Source organism: Neophocaena asiaeorientalis, unplaced genomic scaffold (assembly GCF_003031525.2).
Source record: "Neophocaena asiaeorientalis asiaeorientalis breed wild unplaced genomic scaffold, Neophocaena_asiaeorientalis_V1.1 scaffold246, whole genome shotgun sequence".
NCBI lineage: Eukaryota > Metazoa > Chordata > Mammalia > Artiodactyla > Phocoenidae > Neophocaena > Neophocaena asiaeorientalis.
This window is the reverse complement of record NW_020174551.1, coordinates 2,291,631-2,311,937: the sequence shown is the minus strand read 5'-3', so window position 1 is coordinate 2,311,937 and position 20,307 is coordinate 2,291,631. Positions and strand designations below refer to the sequence as shown.

General features: G+C 35.2%; 1 protein-coding gene across 1 annotated transcript; it reads left to right on the top strand.

Annotated features, from left to right (window-relative positions):
* The first annotated feature begins 42 nt into the window (after positions 1-42).
* Positions 43-20,273, top strand: TYW5 (tRNA-yW synthesizing protein 5). Its single transcript, XM_024757370.1, has 8 exons — positions 43-343; positions 4,879-5,033; positions 9,257-9,326; positions 11,742-11,786; positions 12,418-12,555; positions 14,305-14,392; positions 14,780-14,896; positions 17,867-20,273. The coding sequence occupies exons 1-8, from the start codon at positions 266-268 to the stop codon at positions 18,121-18,123; spliced, it is 948 nt and encodes a 315-aa protein (XP_024613138.1). The 5' UTR covers positions 43-265; the 3' UTR covers positions 18,124-20,273.
* Positions 20,274-20,307: the final 34 nt, after the last annotated feature.

The following is a 20,307-nucleotide window of genomic DNA, read 5'->3' as shown; positions in this document are numbered from 1 at the left end:
CGGGAAACCACCTCGGCGGGACTCGGAGAAAGAGGCTGGAGAGTCAGGCTGGCCAGTTACTGCACCTCTGGTGAGTTCGCCACTTCCCTGCTCTCCACCACATGCCCGTCGGCCCCCAGACCCGCGCTCGGAACCCGCCGCTCTCGCGACTCAGCCGGCCTCGTGGACCTTTTCTCTCCCGGACCTGTTTCCGGGCGGTCCGCGCGGTTGGACCGTGTTAGGGCCGAGGTTCCCAAGACTTGGAAGAGGACGGGCGTGAGCAACCATGGCCGGGCAGTGCTTCCTGGTACCCCGGCTCGAGGGCGTTTCGCAGGAGCAGTTCATGGAGCACCTGTATCCGCAGGTGAGGCCCTCTTGTGGGGCAGAACCGCGGGAAGCCGGTGGATACCCGTCCCTAGCGCTCCAGCGGCTCCGAATTGGTTTCTTGCGATCCAGGGTGTGGGAGGAGGTGGCTGTCGGCCTAAGGTGGCAGGTTGGCCCGGCGGCCAAGGGAGAGGGCACATGGGGGATGTTGACTGGCTCATCTGTTAAGTTTTCCGTTCCACGTTTCTGGGGAGCAGGTTGACGGCAGAGCGCTGGCTACGAGAAATATTTTGCCCAAGAAGCCCTACTAGCTGCTTAGCGGCCTTGCGGGAATCTGATTACAAAGTCTTCTACCGTTACCATGGCAACCCAGGGAGTTCCCCACCACCACCAGTCTTCCATCGGGTTTCCTAAAATCTAGAGGCGGTTTCGCCCCCAACCCCAGCCAGTGGCTTGAACGGCGCCTGTCAGTCTACGCGAGTTACTGGATCTGAAGAAGTTTTTCACTGCACTGAGCCAAAAGGGGAAGCAATGGGAATCCCCCGACAAACTTCCAGTGGTCTTGGATTCTAACTAACGTGGGTTCTAGTTCAGACGTTCGATTCTCTTATACGTATAATTCGAACCTTAGTTCTCAGAGAAAAATACTAATGGGGGAAAAAAAGTTTTTACTTGCCGTGCTTTGCAAGAGAATCCAGGGTTCAGAAAAACTAAGAATAAAGAGGCCAGCAGATATTTACAGAAAAAAAAAATCCACAGGTTTACAGTTAGCCTGCTCATGATAAAGAAACCCGCCCCCCGCCAGCAATTTCAGTTGATATTTACACCTATAAGGGTGGTCATTGAGCTATAGTCCTTACAAAAGTCAGGGATGAACTTTTTTTCATTTAGGAGTTAGCAACCTATAGGGAGGATTCAAGCCTTAATTTATTTGGGAGACTAGTGCTAGATAGGTTGCTGTCCTCCCTACCTCACTGCAGGACACGTTAGTATAAGATGCCTTCAGGACAGTATTATGAAGACCAAATGATGTATGTATGTGGAAATGCTTTGGAAGATGAATAGCAAAAAGTGTTTTGTAATTTAGGCTTCCCAGACAAGACATACAATATGTCACAAAGCATCACTAAGCTTCATAAAGTGGAAAATTACAAACAACACTCTGGTCACAATGTAATAAAACTAGAAATTAATAACTAAATTGCAAAACAAGACATTTTTACCTGAAAACACTGAAGAAAAGCTGTGAGGGGTTATAGTCCTATCGGATTTTTTAACATGTTTTAATATTTAATAGTGTGGTATGGGTGCATGAATAGACAGACTAGAGGAATAAAATAGAAAGTCTGGATGAAGATAGATGTGTGTACACACACACAAGTATTTATCCAGGCTTTGGAGATATTTATATATATATGGAAATTTAGCATGTGATGACGCGACATTTTAAAAATCACTGGGGCAAAGATGAACTTTTCAATAAACGGTGCTTGGACAAGTGGATGGTCACAGTCATTTAGAAAATGATAAAATTAGATTTATATCTGACACCGTACAGAAGAGTGATCTCCAAATGGATCAGAGATCTAAATAAAAAAAAGAAACTACGTTAAGTACTAGAGGAAAACATGGGTAAATTTCTCTGCAATCTAGGTCTATGGAAGGGCTTTCTAACTGACTCAGGTGTGATAAATGATTAAAATTGTACATAAAATACAAACTGGGAGAAAAATATTTGCAACATATTTCATTAAAGGGCAGTAAAAGCCCATGTATGTACAGAACTTTTAAAAATTAATGGGGGGGAGGGCAAAAATCTGATTAAAAAATGAACAGTTGACAAAAAGATAAAAACGGCATCTAAACACATGAAAAGATGTTCAGTTTTATTCATAAGAGAAATTAAACTGAGATACCATTTATCTATAATATTGGCAAAAATCAAAAGGCTTTAATAATAATATTCTTTGTGGGTGTGTGAATGGTACTCTCACGTTTTATGCCAAGTAGTACAACCCTCATGGAGGGGAATTTGGCATATCTAACAAAACTATTGATGTGTTTACTTTATGATATAGCAATTCCTCTTTTGGAATTTACTCTGGGGATATATTTCCAACAGTATGAAAATTTCTAGTGTTTATTATGCTTGCGAATTATTACAAATAACCTAAAAACCTATGCATAGGAGACTGATTAAATTGTCCATTTACACTAAGGTGTACTAAGCTGTAAAAAAGAATGAGGGAAATAATCTGAACTGATAGTAGTGATTTCCAGGATATATTTTTAAATTTTTAAAAAATCGCAAATTACAAAAACAATACATAATAAGATACTTTTTGTATAAAAAAGAAGGGGAAATAAGAAAGTATATATATTTTTGGTCACTATGCAAAAAAGAAATACAGGGACGATAAACCAGACATTAATGAGACTGGTTATATATAGGGGATGAGTGATTATGAGGTGGGTGATTATAGATGCGGTGACCTTTTTTGTACAATTTTGACTTTGGAGATCACGTTACTGTTTTATATTCTACAGTAATAATAATAATAAAATTAACAAGGATAAGGAATGGTTCAAAAAAACCAACCAAACTCTAATATAGAATATAAAAGTAACAAGTGAACCTAAGTAAGGGAGAGGAGGAGAAGTAACCTAAGTCACTTTTGAACACAGTTCTTTGATTATATATCAGTCTAAAAACAAAAAGAACCGTAAACAATACTGAATTCTAGTTTGTAGACTTTTTTTACAGTGGTATAACTTAGCAATTGCAAAGCACTTATTGTGAATTCTGGGATTGTACAATTGATTAAACATTGAGGATGATAGGAACCCGGTTTCCCACTAAGAGAAGGGAGTTTACAAATATATAAACAATGAATATTAGAATAAATCTTGTGGTATAAGATCAGAATTAGGTATCCATATTGGGAGTATCATGGTTCATCATACATCCATTAATTGTGTGTGTGTGTATAGTACATATTGAGAGAGAAAGAGAAATAGATAAATAGATATAACTATATGCATATGCAGAATATGTGTGTGTATATATATATATTTGGGGAGGAGTGAGTATATACACACCTTCATGTGTTTCCTAGCTCTGTCCACTGAGAAGGCCTAGAAGTAATGACACACCAATAGTCATAAACACATTCAGCACCCAGATCATGGTTTCTAAACAGCATTCCCCACTAGAAGAAACCAGAGCTGCTTGAAGAAATGACTAGACGGCTGGGACAGAGATGTAAAAGGATACTGGATTGTGTTATTTTTCCATAAAGTAAGAAGTGCTCAGGTAAAACGTCACAAGAGGCAGCTCGAAGGGACTCCTGCTGGCCGAATCTGGGATAACTTGAGCATCAAAATTATATCAGTAGAATATAACTCAGTGAATAAAATAAGTGAATGGAGAAGTTAGAGCTGATTTTTACATTAGAATACCAACTAGTACATGTAGAAGGTGATGGAGTTTTTTTTTTTTTATTCACGATTTTTACACTCATCGTAGCAATACTTGATTGAGGCAGGAATTACCAGTTGATCAAAATTAACATCATAAATAATAGGGAAAATATCATGTGCTACCTGATGTGTTGCACTGAGAAAGACACAACATTGCTTTTGTGGTACATTCTTTCCAAAAATGAGTAACCTGAATCTAATCATGAAGAAACATCGGATAAACCCAAGTTGAAGGGCATTCCACAAAATAACTAGCCTGTACTCTTCAAAAATGTCAATGTCATAGAAGGGAGTCTGAGGAACTGTTCCAGAGTAAAAGAGATATAGTAATTAAATACAATGTGGCATCTCAGATATAGGGAAAAAATATAGAGGATATTATAAGGACAGTTAGCAAAATTTGGATACAGTTTGGATTAAAGTATTATATCAGTGTTAAATATAATTTTGATAATTATTCTGTTGTTATATAAAAGAATGTCTTTGTTCTCAGAAAATATACTCAAGTTTTAGAGATAAAGGAGCATGATGTCAGCAACTTACACTGAACTAGTTTAGAAAAAATTAAATTATCTTTAATATGTTTCTCTCTGTACACATATAACAAGAGTGAGAGCAGATGGTAAAGTAAGTGGAGCAAAATGTTAAATTAACAATTAGTGACTCAGAGTAAATGATATATGGGAGTTCTTTGTAATGTTCTTACAACTTTTCGTTAAGTTTGGAATGGTGTCAAAATAAAAAGTTGCAAACAGTATTTGAGTATAAAGCACAAATTTTAATCAGTTGTATGTTTTGTCATAAATAACACTCTAGAGAATGCTTTAAATAATACTCAGATTTCTCTTGTTTCTAAGCTTATGGTGGCACTTCTGTTTTGTTTGGTTTTGATTTCCTAATGTTAAAATTTTGTTCTAACTATATTACATGGGTCCTCTTCCTGTTTTAGTTACAGCATGAATTGTCAGAAGGTTTGATTTTTAGCATCTTGGGATAAAGAATCATTTCTTATTTGTTTTTATCCCTTTATTACCAAATACAGCTCCTGATACATTGTTGGTTTTCCCTAATTTTTGGTTGATTTTTTCCACACAGAGAAAACCTCTAGTGTTGGAAGGAATTGATTTGGGGACGTGTACAAGCAAATGGACAGTGGATTACCTAAGCCAAATTGGAGGGAGGAAAGAGGTGAAGATTCATGTTGCTGCAGTTGCCCAGATGGACTTCATTAGTAAGAATTTTGTGTATAGGTATTTTCTTCTGAGGTTTACTCTGGGGATACACATAACTTTTTTTAAACCTTTAAAATATTTTTGCATTATTATACAAAGATTATATGGCATTTTCTCTTCTGGCTAGTTTGATATAATTATGGAATAGCTTACTAATTTTTAAAGAATGGCTTTTAAAGACAAGAATTCTGAGCTTACATAATTATACAAAGACATTTCCAAAGACCATTTTAAAAATATAGTGTGTACCCAATACCTTCTGGAGTCATGGAAAGAGCAGAATTTCTGTAACTAAAGTTAGATTCACCTAAAGCTCGGTGTACTGTATTCATTCAGTGCTTCATTAATTACTTGATCCGCCCACATTAGTAATTGTTATCTAGAGTAATAAATTCTAAAGTTTTCCTTTATAACCTATTTTGATTTTTAAGTGCCCTATTTTGGGAAGATTTTTAAATTCCAGATTGTTTTTAGATAAGTATAAGCTCATGTTTTCTTTTTCTGCCCTCTCCAGAAATATAAGACGAGTGGTTACTATGTTTGGTATAATCTTTTATCAACTTGGATAAATCAGGCTTAATTTCCTTTTTTGTCCAAATAATCTTAAATACTTTAAATGTCCCTCATGGTTGTCGTTTTATGCTTTGGAATGTCTTAAAAGTAAAAGGTAGTTAAATGCTGCGGAATATCTAAACTTGAAAGCTTTAAATGCTACAACCTTATAGATTTAATATGCTATTTATTCCCATGAGTTTATTCCCTTGAGTTTCACTAAAAATGTTAAATTTAAAAACAAACAACTTTCAAATTCTGAGCACATGCAGTTCCCAACAAATTCAGTCTATTGAAAAACCATGTTGTTCACAAAAGACTGATTTTTAAAGAAAGGTGGCTTTCACTGTTCCTTCCAGAGTTGAAAGATGAGTTAAACAGAGCTTCTAATGTCCAGGGCCGTTCTTTTCTCAGTAGAGTTTCCCAAGTCCATATAGCAGCTTGCCAAAGCATTTCTCGGTTTTTGATCCTTTGAGTATTTGCCATTACAGTTTTGGTTTTTAATAGGCCATGGATTGAATTTAATTACCATAAATTTTTCCAAGTGTAAGAACTTTTCATTTTTTATTAAATCAAGAAAGTGGAAGAAAGTGCTGGAATGATGAGCATTTTTCAGCCTGCAGTTAATGATGTTTATTTTCCAGGGAGCCCAATGCTGTAACAAATGGGTATTGAAACTTCAACTTGAGTTGCCTTGATGTTATGTCATGTCCTATAAACTTCTCAAAACATGTTTTTGAAGCACATATATTATGTAATAGTTCCTAGTCCAGCTTCCTCTAAGCCTTTCACTACAGCTACTAAGGAGTTGCAAGATTAGTTTCTTAGAGTAAGAAGGAAAATAGATTTAGTCATTTTTGGCCGTTATCAGGGAGTAGGAAAGAAGGGAGGCATCTAGACCAAAGACAGAGACTAGAAAGTAAGAAAACCTACGCACATATATAATTATTATCAGTTCAGATTAAGGTTGCATTTCTGCTTTTTAAACATTTGAAGATAAATATGTTTCCAAGTCTTAGCTTGTACTTCTCTCCTCTTGGTAGCTCTCACTGTTCTTCCAGAGTCAGTATACTATAAAAAAGAAGAGCCTTGTGTAGTGAAAGGATACAGTTGTTAATCTTCTGGCCATAGATTTTTTTTTAAGTCTGAATCTTATATAAGCTTTGCTTCACTGCTTCTGCCTATCACATCATCTGACTCCTATCATCATCCTGCTCTCATTGTTTGTTATACTTTCATCATTCCTGATCTTGATTTTGCGAAGCAGCCTTTCCAAAATGGGGAGCAGAACAGTGAAGATTTTTTTTCTTCTTTTTCTAAATGTTGGTAACTACTGCATGCTGCTGCATTATCATTGTTGTTAACCCCACCATCTGTCCTTTATTGAACACTTACTATATATGAGGTACTGTGCATCCTAGATTATATTACTCATTTAGACTTCTGTGAGGTAGATTTTTTAAATAATAATTATACAGATGAGGAAATGGAAGTTTAAAAACGTTAAGTAACTTACTCAAGATTGTATAGCTCTAAATGTTGGAACTAAGACTTATACCCAAATTTGCCTGACTCTACCAAGTCCTAATAATCCTAAGCCCTCCTTGATACTACCTCCCTTACTGGTCTGTATGTCAGTCCAGACAAGTGGAACTTCTATAGCAGATGCCCTTCTTATTGAAACATGCATAGGATAGATAAGACCTTAAGGCCAAGGAACTTAACAATTCATATAACTCATTTCCTCTTCTCTCAACTTAGTTTCTGTAGAAGCTCTGACAGGTACTACGACCTAAAGGAGAAGGTTGCTGGGGGCACCCGAGTTCTGCTTCTCTGGACTGAGCTACTCTATCTGGCCTCTTCTTGTAAAGGTCTTGGGTTCTCTCCAGTAAAAAAGCTAAGCCTTAGCAACTGCTCCAATTTCAGAGGTAGTTTTGGCCCAGAGAGGCTTCCACATTGTTCCCAAACTCTTCAAAGATGCTTTGGTAGGAATGAAGAGTATATAGTGAGGTCAGAGATGGAAAACATTGAACAAATAAATTTGTTGATATTATTAGCCAAAACTGTAGTAGTAGATTGGTCTGAGTAGATGACAGACTCCTTTCTTCTCTCTTGGAGTGCTCACTCTACATAATTATCAGCAGTGTGTCCTCAAATTCTGATTGACACCTGCTAGTCCATAATCTGACATCAGACTCACTTACCTTTGCAAAGGGATACAAGGCAGGAAACAGTATTCCAGCAGGTTGGAATCAGTGGGAGTCCTTATACCAATCCAGAAGCCATTTTTTGGCTCACCAAGTGACAGCTTACTTGTAAGGGAACAAGACTGACTATAGAGGTGGATGCAGAAACACCCTAGCTTAGCTAAGCCACTTAGTGTGCAGAAACCAGCAGCATGAAATGGCTCATGACCTTGACTTCCCAGTTCCTCCAAGGAACATGCTCAGTTACTGAGTTATGCTACACACGGAGAAGCCAAGTCCTCTGCTTCCTAACAGGTGGCTATAGTCCACTCACTATCCTTCTAGTCTAGACGCAATAAATAAGGGGTCTTTTTATTTATTTATTTATTTTTGGCTGCACTGCACAGCATGCCAGATCTTAGTTCCCCGATCAGGGATTGAACCTGTGTCCCCTGCAGGGGAAGCATGGAGTCCTAACCACTGGGGCGCCGGGGGATTCCCAAAGGGTCATTTTTTACAATAAACAATGTTACCTGTTCTCACAGCTGACATTCCACATTTATCTTAACCCAGTATGTTTCTAGGAAAATATTGCAAGGTCATCTTCTTACAAGGAAATCTTACCTCCCCAGTACAGATATCAAGTGGAAAGATATTTGGTAATAAGAGTGAAAGATTACAGATATCATCTGCAGATAGGGGGCAGTACATTTGATTCTAGAAGGTTGAATGGATAGGATGTGAGGCAGAGAAAAGACAGCCCTTCAGGCTCAAGAGCGTGAGGTAAAGGAAACAAACTTTGCTTCTGCAGTGTTCAGCCCTGTTCACCAGGATGGAAGGAGACAGGCATTTGGGCAGAAATATTTAAGAAGAATAAAATTTGGTCACTTCACTGGAATTCCTGAGCTATTCCTCAGAAGCCTGAAATGATAGAGGGTGGTACAGGAGGATGAGAGCAGTTTTGTGTGCTGCTGCCAAAAGGCAGGCAGGTTGGTGAGAAGCAGAGGGGCTTTGTCTTCATTGGACTGTTTGCTTGTTGTCTCTTCCGAAGTAGCATTGGTGTTGATAGCTTGCCCCATTCATCACAAGACTTGTTTTGCGAGGACACTTGAAAATTAGTAGCAATAAAAGCTTGAAAGTTGGTTTATTTCCAAAGATACCATAAATACCTTAGAACCAGAAACATTTTTCTTAACAGCAACTTAGGAGTATATTGATATGAGAAGGATCCATCTGTACTGTAGATCTATTTGAAATCAAAATTTCAGCCAACCTAGGTCAAATAGGCTCAATGCTAAATGAATTTTGAAAATTTAGAATCCCACATAATAGGTTATAATAAAAATTATGGGTATTGTAAAACAGAAGATATATCAAACTCCAACAAGCAGTGTGTATATATATATATGTATATATATATATATACATATATATAGAGTATATAGAGTATTACTAGATGATTTATTGTTACTAAGTCCAAGGATTCTTTTGTGTTTATTTCAGAACTTTACCTTTTGGCAAGTTGGTTCAGAGGGCAGCTGAAGAAAAGCATAAGGAATTCTTTATTTCAGAGGTAACTGCTTTTAACACATTTTCTTAAGAAAGCCTTAATATGTAAATACTAAATTATTTTCTTATAAAAGAATAATAGATATGTAAGAACTATAGCCTTCCATATATCCTAGCTGTGTTATTTATTAGGTCTCAAACCTTGTCCAAATTATCTTTCTATGCCTCAGTGTTCTCGTCTATGAAATAGGAATAATAACGGTATCTATTTCATAAGGTTTTTGTGACAGTTAACTAAATAAAATCTATAGAGTACTTAGCACAGTGCCTGACACATAGGAACCACTCACTAAATGTTAGCTATTAATATTACTTCCTCTGAAAATGCTTTGGTCTGATGTGCCAAGTTCAAATGCTAACAGAGAACTTTATTTTCATATCTTACTATTAGACTATTTCTATATTTTATTATTGTTATTATCAATGTGACTTCTATTGTGTGTATTTACTATAATATTTGTTCAGGATTAAATGCAGAAGAATTCTACTTATTTACATTAAATCCAGCTTTAAATAATTTAAATGTCTTGAGATAAGGCATTGAGGCTTTTATAAATAAAATTAAAAAAAAAATTTACTCTGTTATCTCAAAAGCACATTTGAAAAATAAACTACTTTTTAAGTTTTGAAGAAAGCTATTGTCTGCATCTGAGCCAGCTGGGCTGCTGGTCAGTTTGGTGGTAAAAATGTTTTGTTTTCACAGTTCTCTCATCGGGTGATGTTTACACTAGATCCACCAGTATCCCTGCAAACTCCAGAGATCTGTATTCTATAGTATGACTAGAATATCTACTAAAACTGAATCCATTAGCTGTACCTGAAAAATGTTTTTTAACTTTACAGCCATGTTTTAACATACATGTTCAGTTGCCCTTTGGTATCAGTCCTTTCCTGTCCAAGGGTAATGAGTGGCACAGATGTAAATAGCCATGAAATGTCAAGTGAAGTAAAAGAAACAGAGACAAGATAAAGGGCAAGACAAGATAAATTAAAGTCTAAAAATTAGGGTGAGTGTGTAAGTAAGATGAATATGGACTATTAGTTCAGTTCTCTAGGAAGCATACGCTGAGATGGAATTAGGACTACAGAGGGTTTATTGGGAAGTAATACCTGTGAAAGGAAAGGAGAGGATTGGGTAGAGGGTGCCATCAGATGGTGATACAGAGCTGACAGTCTCTCTGCCAGATCAGTGTGGAACTCCTGAGCGAAGACGACCTCTTAGAGGAGTCCTGTCTTGGGTAGCAATGTCTAGGCCTTTTACCATCTTGCTTAGTCATTGGCTGGGGCTACCCCACGAAGAGCATGACCTTTAGTTCAAAGGGTGAGGTGGACCTGCAGGAGTTAACAGCTGGCAGCTGTAACTTAATCACACTCTTTGCAATAAGTTATGAATCCTTTCTTGAAGGGCAGTCTGCGGTGCATCTCTGTACCGGCCACATGAATTTACCTTTTAAATCCTGAAACATTAGAACTGGAAGAGACTCTTAGAATTTTAAAGAACATACTTTGAAATCTATTTAGCCAGTAATAAATTTATGGAACTTATCTGATATGGTACTAGTTAAAATTTTAAAAACAGTAAATCTAGGAGTTCAGTAAAATTTATGAACAGAGATGTATAATATATTGTTAGGGTAAATAAAATATATTTTGAAGTTTGTGTTATAATGGTCAATGAAAGTATAAAAGAGGCAGAATTCCTGAGTTGGGTTGCCCCGTGTTTGACCTGATATATCTCAGTTCTCTAATTATTACAGGAAATGCAGGCAATACAGTGCATCATAATTCAAATAGTTCCCTATTAGAGCTACTCAGTGAAGTTATAATTGACAGTTTTTTAAAGCATCAACTTAAACTTATTACTATGAAATGACATATTTCTAATTCGTACATGAGCTGACTCTTAAGGATTTGGCTTGAGAATTATGTGATTAGGGATAAATTTAGCTTCATAAAATGCAATGTTTCAGATTTTAAAAAACTTATTTTTAAAAGTATAAAGTATTTTATTTATCTTCTATTCTACATTTATATTAGTTTGTCGTTGGCCCTTAGCAATGCTCTGAGATCATATGTGCTATACAAATGGGAGTTCTTTTAAGTCTTAAGACACTGTTAAGATTGTAAATAATTTGGAGTATAAAGTCTAAATTAAGCATTGTGGCTTTAGATGTGGTAAGTATGTGTCGCCTTTAGGATTTATTTTACTTAATGTTTTGGGATCCTGTCATTATTACTAGCGGCATATAGAGACATTTCTTCATACAGCCACCAGAGAGCATTAGTACAAAGGGTAAGAAAATGGAACTTTTTCAAAAATGACTTAAGAGGGTTAGCTTTTCAGATTCATTTCCTTCCATCTTTACTTTCTAATATTTTTAAGTGAATACTGATGTTGTTTTTCTTTGGAATGTTTAAGGATGAGAAGTACTACCTACGATCACTTGGAGAAGACCCTAGAAAGGTAAGCATTCTGAATGTAACAAGTTGTCTAATCTCTCCACAATTAAGAAATCTGTTCTACTGTATATTTTACAGATGGCCATTCAGCTAATAAAATATAATCTAAAATAATTATAAAAATCCTGGATAATTCATATATATGTATTCAGAATCAAATTGATATGGACACAGTGTTAAGGAGTGGTCCCTAAAATGATCAAGTCAGATTCTATCTTTTCTCTTTATGGCACTATTATTTCTTTACCTTCTTTTATTCTTCTCCCTTAGTAGTACCCACAGGTTTTATGTAATTGGTAACTTATATTCAAGTTGATGACTCCTAAACTTAAATATTAGAGTAGATGGCAATTGTATGATTCTTGCTTAAAGTAGGAAGAACTTTTCTATTAGTGAAGCATATTAAGCTTAACAATAGTGATATTGTTGAATGTCTTGGTACATAGTCTGTCATTCCTTCAGTTAAAAGATCATGCGTTGGCTGTGGTCACATCCTAGTATTTTAAAGCAGTGAGCAGAGTTTTGCCCCATTCCTCCTTATTATCATGGGCTCTGATGGAAGCCTTAGATAAAATAGGCATTATGCCAATATTGTGTTTATTATTAAAATTCTCATTATGTTTCTCTCAATGCAGGATGTTGCAGATATCAGAAAGCAGTTTCCTTTATTGGAAGGAGATATTAAGTTTCCAAAATTCTTCAAAGAAGAGCAGTTCTTTTCCAGTGTTTTTCGAATTAGCTCACCAGGGTTACAACTTTGGACCCACTATGATGTATGCTACATAAATGAGAAATCTAAAACTATAGTAGCTCTTTAGAATTTATGGACTTAACATTCACAGTTTCAACTTTCTGGAGGTTACCCCAAAGATCTTTGACATGTAATTTGCTGAAACATGAAGTTTGAAAATAGGTGCTCTGCAAGGCAGTGGTATGGGAGTGAATTATTTTAGTTAATGCCAAAGCCTAGTTAGTTTCTTATATTTGCATTTCTCTGTGGTCTTATTCTTGGTTCCTCATTATATATATACTAAGTTTTTTGAAGTGTTTTTTTTAACATGTGAAAAGTGGACACCAGATGAGGGGGAAAGCTGCGAAAGTGGGAGAAATGTTAAGGTTGTAGTATGAGGATGTTGAAGTGATACATGACTAGATGGAACCATTGTTGAGGAGAAAGGCAGAAGTTTGTGGAGAGCCATTTCCAATTGTAAGAATTTGGGGACACCTGAAGGTCTTAGGCTGTATATCCCTTGAGAATGTCAAGTGTCTGCTGTATTTATTGAGCAGCAAGATGTGTAGAGTATTGATCTTGATCATTTATTCTATGGTGTTACAATTTTATTTGCTTAAACAGATGCATATAAGTATCTAAAAATATTAAAAATCTAGTATTGTGTTTGGTTTGGTGTTGGGTGGAGAAATTTAGAAAGCTTAAAGCAATACCTAATAGGTTTCTAAAGATAAAAGAATATTTTGAAAAGTTCTGAGTTAAATTTAATAAAGTTTTAGAAGTGTGTTTTACAATTTAGCTGAGGCCCTCGGGAGGATTTTAACGTAGTAACTCTATAATTAAATGAGATAGATATAAAGTCTTGGCATATTTTTTAAGGTTTTATTTACATGAATGATAAGGTGAGAAAATGATGTAACTCAAAGTTTTTAACTGTATTCAATGACTATTTTATGTAGTATCCATTTTATCTTAAATATTATAAAGCTTTTCTTAAACTTAAAAATAAGTCAAAGGAATGCTAGTTATATAGTTAAGTTTACATAAGTCAAGTGTTAGTGGTAAAAGGAGAAATGCTTAGGTAGAAGTGATATGTACTCAATAAATATTCATGAATATATCTTGCTTAGTATATATTTTAATTCCTTAGCTGAGAATTATGTAGCTCTGCCTTTTAACATTTTTCAAAATTTGTACTAATGTAGTGTACCCTTACAAACACAGGAAAAGTCAGGATTGCGCCATTATTAATAGGTTCATCAAGAAAATTTGCCAAGTTATAGTCCTATAGAAATAATTTAGAAATCAAGATACATACCTATAACCAAATTATGGTTGGCCATATAGTAAAAGAGTTTAGCAGTAGTTGCAGCAATACTCTGTATTTTCCCAACACCTGGTTTTCCTAAGTGCTTTCAACCTGTTGTCTAATTTTGGCCTTATAGCATTCCTTGACAGATAAGTAAAATAGATACTTACCAAGGCGAGCCTCAAATAGGTGTAACTATACTTGCTGTCAGAATGGTGGGGCAAAGGCAAATAGTTTTCTGACTTCAGATTTCCTAATAGCTTGCCAATCCTTCCCATTTTAAGACAGTGTTGGAGAAATAATGACACAGTTGTGTAACACAACTGTTTTCCTTGTTAGATTAAAATATTACTATAAGTTTTAGGTAATGTGAGTCAAGCTTTATTAAAGGATAGGATTTACAGTTAACTGTTTGGAATACCATTGGTTCTGTGTATTTGAATTTTAGATACTGCTTATTCATAAGTTCTTATTTGTCTTCAGGTAATGGATAACTTATTAATACAAGTGACAGGAAAAAAGCGTGTTGTACTATTCAGTCCTCGAGATGCCCAATATTTATATTTATCAGGTACTGTTTTTTTTTTAAGTTTAAATTTCTGAAATTTTATTTATTCAGTTAGTTTTTTTTTTAATCTCTTCATTCTCATAGAAAAACTTTATAGGGCTTCTTCCTAATTATGATGTATTCTCCATTGTGTATGTGATGATAAGCAATATGAAGAATGAGATTTTCAGATTATCTTAATTATATTACATGGAAGTCAATGGTTATAAATAAAGGATGTGTTATTGAAAATTGTCTTAGGTTTCAGGAGAATAGTAATCATTCTCACATTGTGAGTACACAAAAGTAGTTGTACAGGAAAAAAAATTTTTTTCAAATTTATATTTGTGGTTACTTTTTAAAAAAATGCTAACTGCTCAATCTATATTATCCTTTTTTGGAACTTTTCAGGTACTAAATCAGAAGTACTGAATGTAGATAACCCAGACTTAGCTAAATATCCACTGTTTTCCAAGGCTAGACGGTATGAATGTTCCCTTAAAGCTGGAGATGTATTATTCATTCCTGGTAAGATTTCTAGACTTCAGTAATTTGCTGTTTATAATATTTGTACTCTGTCTTCCATCCATTATATGATTATTTTAGTAAAAAAATTTGTTAGATGTATCCTGTCATATACAAGATGATTTTTATACACAGATGTGTGTGTGTTTAAAGTATGCTTAGACAAATTCTTACAATATTAACAATCTTATTTTCAAAGGCAACCTATAAATATAACATTATATATATATAATATTATTATACTCTAATTTCTTTATTCTTTTATTAAAGGATCTCAAACAAGATACTTTATATCTAGGAGAAGATTATACCTCATTGTACTTTTAAAATCATTTTGTTTTTAAAATATTAACATGTTGTAGAACTGTCACTTAAGTATTTACCAAGAAATAGTAAATATATTTCAAAGCCAAGAGAGATTAGAGATTTTATTAAATATAAAAATGTTAGTCTTAATACCTATGATATCTTTTGTGTGCATTATTTTTCTACAGTCTGAATTAGTGTCACTTAATGTTTTTGAACAGTAAATAGGCATTAGTTACTGTTAGTAACCAGTGATATAATTAACATCTGTAATTATGCAAAACGGAATACCTGAAGATTATAAAGATTATAAAATCATAATTAAGATTAAAGGGATGCATTAACAAATTCTATTTATATAGGTTTATTTTCCATATCTAAGTTAATAAGTTTAATATGTTTAATAACTTTTCAGTGATAATAAAATTAAGTTAAAAAGTATTAATATGATATTCTCATTTGGGACTAGATTATAAATTCTTTGAGGACAAGAAACCATGTTTTGTTAATCTTTGTATTGTCCTGATAAAATGTCCTTCACATAATTGTGTATAAAAATTTGATACCTTGGGGCTTCCCTGGTGGCGCAGTGGTTGAGAGTCCGCCTGCCGATGCAGGGGACACGGGTTCGTGCCCTGGTCCGGGAGGATCCCACATGCCACGGAGCGGCTGGGCCCGTGAGCCATGGCCGCTGAGCCTGCTCGTCCGGAGCCTGTGCTCCGCGACAGGAGAGGCCACAACAGTGAGAGGCCCGCGTACCGCAAAAAAAAAAAAAAAAATTTTGATACTTGACTTCGAAAACAACCAGCACATTTTTTTTTTAAACATCTTTATTGGAGTATAATTGCTTTACAGTGGTGCGTTAGTTTCTACTGTATAACAAAGTGAATCAACTATACATATACATATATCCCCATTTCTCCTCCCCCTTGCGTCTCCCTCCCATCCTCCCTATCCCACCCCTCTAGGTGGACACAAAGCACCGAGCTGATCTCCCTGTGCTATGTGGCTGCTTCCCACTAGCTATCTATTTTACACTTGGTAGTGTATATATGTCCATGCCACTCTCACTTCGTCCCAGCTTACCCTTCCCCTTCCCCCTCCCTGTGTCCTCAAGTCCATTCTCTACATCTGTGTCTTTATTCATGTCCTGTTCATCAGAACTTTTTTTTTTTTAGATTCCATATATATGTGTTAGCATAATTTGTTTTTCTCTTTCTGACTTACTTCACTCTGTATGACAGACTCTAGGACCATCCACCTCATTACAAATAACTCAAATTTCTTTTCTTTTTACGGCTGAGTAATATTCCGTTGTATATATGTGCCATATCTTCTTTATCCATTCATCTGTCAATGGACACTTAGGTTGCTTCCATGTCCTGGCTATTGTAAATAGTGCTGCAGTGAACATTGTGGTACATGACTCTTTGAATTATGGTTTTCTCAGGGTATATGCCCAGTAGTGGGATTGCTACAACCAGCACATATTTTTTAAATCCACTGCCATTACTTAAATTTTGGGGTTTTGTGTCTTGAGAGCATGGTTAAGGGTGATGCAGTTCTCCCTTATTCTGTATACAACTTTAAAGGAAGAAAAAAACCAAAACAAAACAGAAATACTGAACATTTGCATATATTTTGAAGTAAGAGCAAAAGTCCCATCTTCGGATGTAAATTTAACAGAATGGTTACTTTTTTTTCCTGTTACATTGAATATGGAAAAAAAGGTTCTGAAAGAAAGAGTAGTTAAGATTAAAACCATGTTTGGAACCTAGTTTTGTAAATCAAAATATTTTAAGCTTTTGTTTCTCCTAGAGCACTCAGAATGAGTTTGTTTCTAAAATGTAGCTTTTTATAAATCTTCCTTTCTCCTTTCCACAGGATTAAACTTTCTTTGGATGTGACTAGTATTTCATCTTTATTATATTGTAGTGTTGCTTTAGTATTTCTGTAGCACCTGTGTTTTGAAAATATTTAGACTCAATTGAAAACAAAGAAGCTTTCTAGTAGAAGTAAAATATTAATTAGCTATATGATAAAAGTTTACTCATCCTCTCCACAACCAAAATATTTGCTTTAGTTTTATATACTTATTATAAAGGAGTTGAAAGAAATATAAGACGATTATAATTGCATTAGAAATGTAAAACTGAGGAGGCTACAGTGAATGCAGGTTCAAGCAAGTTAGAAAACCAAATGCAGCTTGTACAGGAAGTCTTTGAGAACAAAAGTACTGTACTGAGTCAGAAAAGGTCAAAGATACTCCTCAAATAATTGAAATGTTCTGGGTATAAAAAATGAACACTTTTGATGTGGTTGTGTGACTCAGGAAGTGTAAACAAGTAACACAAAACACAGCCCCAAATTACAGAACTACAAAACAAATATAACTTTATTATGTCTTTCAAGTTAAAAGGAAAAATTGCTACTTCCAAAGGTTTTAAACGTTGGGTTGTGCTATTGACACTTTAAATTGGTTGGCAATTCATAAAAGTTAAAATGATTCTGTTAAAAGCTGGGAGTGTGCTAACGAAGGGATCTAGTTACAAGAATTATTTCTTGCATTGGCTATAATGCAATTCGTGATATTTCACTGACATTTTGGGTTTTTTTTTTAACTGTAGCTTTTATTTTTAACTTTTTTTTTTTTTAAAACTTCTCCAGCTTTATGGTTCCATAATGTAATATCTGAAGAGTTTGGAGTGGGAGTGAATGTCTTTTGGAAGCATCTTCCATCTGAATGCTATGATAAAACGGATACCTATGGAAACAAAGATCCTACAGCAGCATCAAGAGCTGCACAAATTTTGGACAGAGCCTTAAAAACCCTGGCTGAATTACCAGAGGAATACAGGGACTTCTATGCACGGCGAATGGTCTTGCACATTCAAGACAAAGCCTATAGCAAAAACTTTGAGTAAATATTGAAGTGAATGCAGTGAGCATAAACTTTTAAATACAGTTCAACTCAAATATTGGAGAAGTATAACAAGATGTAAATTATTTTTTTAAAGATTTATCCTTTGTTAAAATAGGAAAGATAAATCAATCTCAGATTTACAGATTAAATAAGTATGAAGGCATGTTTGTGTGGTTTCTACTTAATACAGATTGTTATGGCTGAAAAAGTGCTGCAGTGGGACAGCTCTTTAGCTTTCAGGTGCAAATAACTAAAAATCCAACTTAAAATGACCTAAACAATAAGAAAATGTATTGAATCATTATACATGAAGTCTACTGATAGAAAGGGCTTCAGTATTTCTATTCCAGTGATTCAGAAGGGTCACCAGGAACCTTTGGGGTTTTTTTCCTCCCGTTTTCAACTGCAGCATTGGCATCATACTAGTGCTGGCTTCCCTCGTGGTCATGGGATGGTTGCCAATAGCAGTTGGGCCTGGGTGCATGTTCATTTACATGAAGTGGAGGAATCAGGGAGGATTCCAGGGGCCCTCTTAACATGCAAAAGCTTTCCCAGAATTTGCCGCCAGATGCTTGGGTCTCATTGATCTAAAGTGGCTTAGACCTGTCCATCCCTGAGCCAGTCAATGGTAAAGGATATGGAATAACTCTTAGGTCAGTTGGAGCTACTGGAGCTGGAAGTAGAATCCGCTGCCCCTGAGACACATGAGGTAGAATGGATAATTTTTAGAATCAGAATCCAGATAAGGAAAAAACATGGGCAACGAACAATATGTACTACATTAATCTTTTGAGCTTTTTATAACCTACAGATGCCTAGGCCCCATCTTTGTAGACTCTGATTCAGTATTTTTAGGGTTTAGCATAGGTATCTATTTAATAGAACTCATAGATTGTTTTGATGCATAATTAGGATTGAGAACAACTGGATTAGATGATAGTGATTTGGACTATTAGTTTTGTGATTTGTCCAAAGCAAATGTTTAATCTGATCCTGGTTTTCTTGGTACCCAGTAAAAGTTAGGCCTGCCCTTTTCAGTTTTTTAATGTCAGAAAATATTCAAATCAGTTTTAATTTATACCTATGGCTAAACTTTAACCTAATTCAAGTTTTCCCCAGTAGTTGTTTTCTGCCTATCCCTTTTTTAAAAAAAATTCTTTTAAGAATACATGAGAGATCCCAATAACATCATTATTGAAGACAATCAGCGATTGTATGTGGATCTATGCCATTCTTTGTTTTGCACCTAGTAATTTTATTGCCGTGTCATTGAAGAAAGCCCATATATATTTACTGAATACAAATGTGCCCATCTAAAGCAATCTGAGTACATCGATTTAGTGCATATTAATTATGGAGAAAACTTTCTTTTAAAAATAATTTATCCACTCATACTGTGTTTGGAGTTGGATTAATTTCAGGTATGAAAGGCAAATTACGACAAATAAGAAAGGAAAAGTATATAAAAAATTGTTCTCAACTTCACAGGCATCTTTGGGAAGAGAGAATGAAGTTACTCAGGTCAACAAAAGAAGTCTGTCAAAAAATTGTTTTATATCTCATTATTAGATTTTGATTTTTATTATTTCTTAGGTTAAGCAAAGAACTTCTTTAATGATTTTCTTTGGGAAGGAAAAAAAAAAAGCAAAACCTTTTAGTTGGAATAGTATTTAGAGTCAGCTCTTTAATAAACCCTTTTTTTTTAACCAGTAAGAGAATCAGTGCAAAATATGTATGTCCAGGGTCATGTGGAAAACTAGGAAGTAAAGCTGAGATTACAATTTGCCTAACGAATATTCATTTTAATTCAGTTTATTTGGAAAGTAAACTGGACGACTTTAGGCAAGTTAATCTTCTAAGAAGCTTACTTTCCTCATCTTTAAAATAAAACTTGAACTTTATAGGATTGCTACAGAAATAAAGGAGATAGCTGAAGGGCAGGAACATGGTTGATGGCTGGTGCTAGCTTCCATTTAATATTCCTTTGCTGAGAGATTTGAGGTAGTTCCTGTTGCAACATTATAATATTTGCAATACTGATGAATCCTTTGGGAGGTTTTATTTATTTTTTGGGGGGGGAGTTAAAATTCCTGGTCATAATTTTTAATGTTAGGGTCTTTTATTTTTTTGGCCACGCTGCGCGGCATGTGGGATCCTAGTTCCTTGACCAGGGCCTGAACCCATG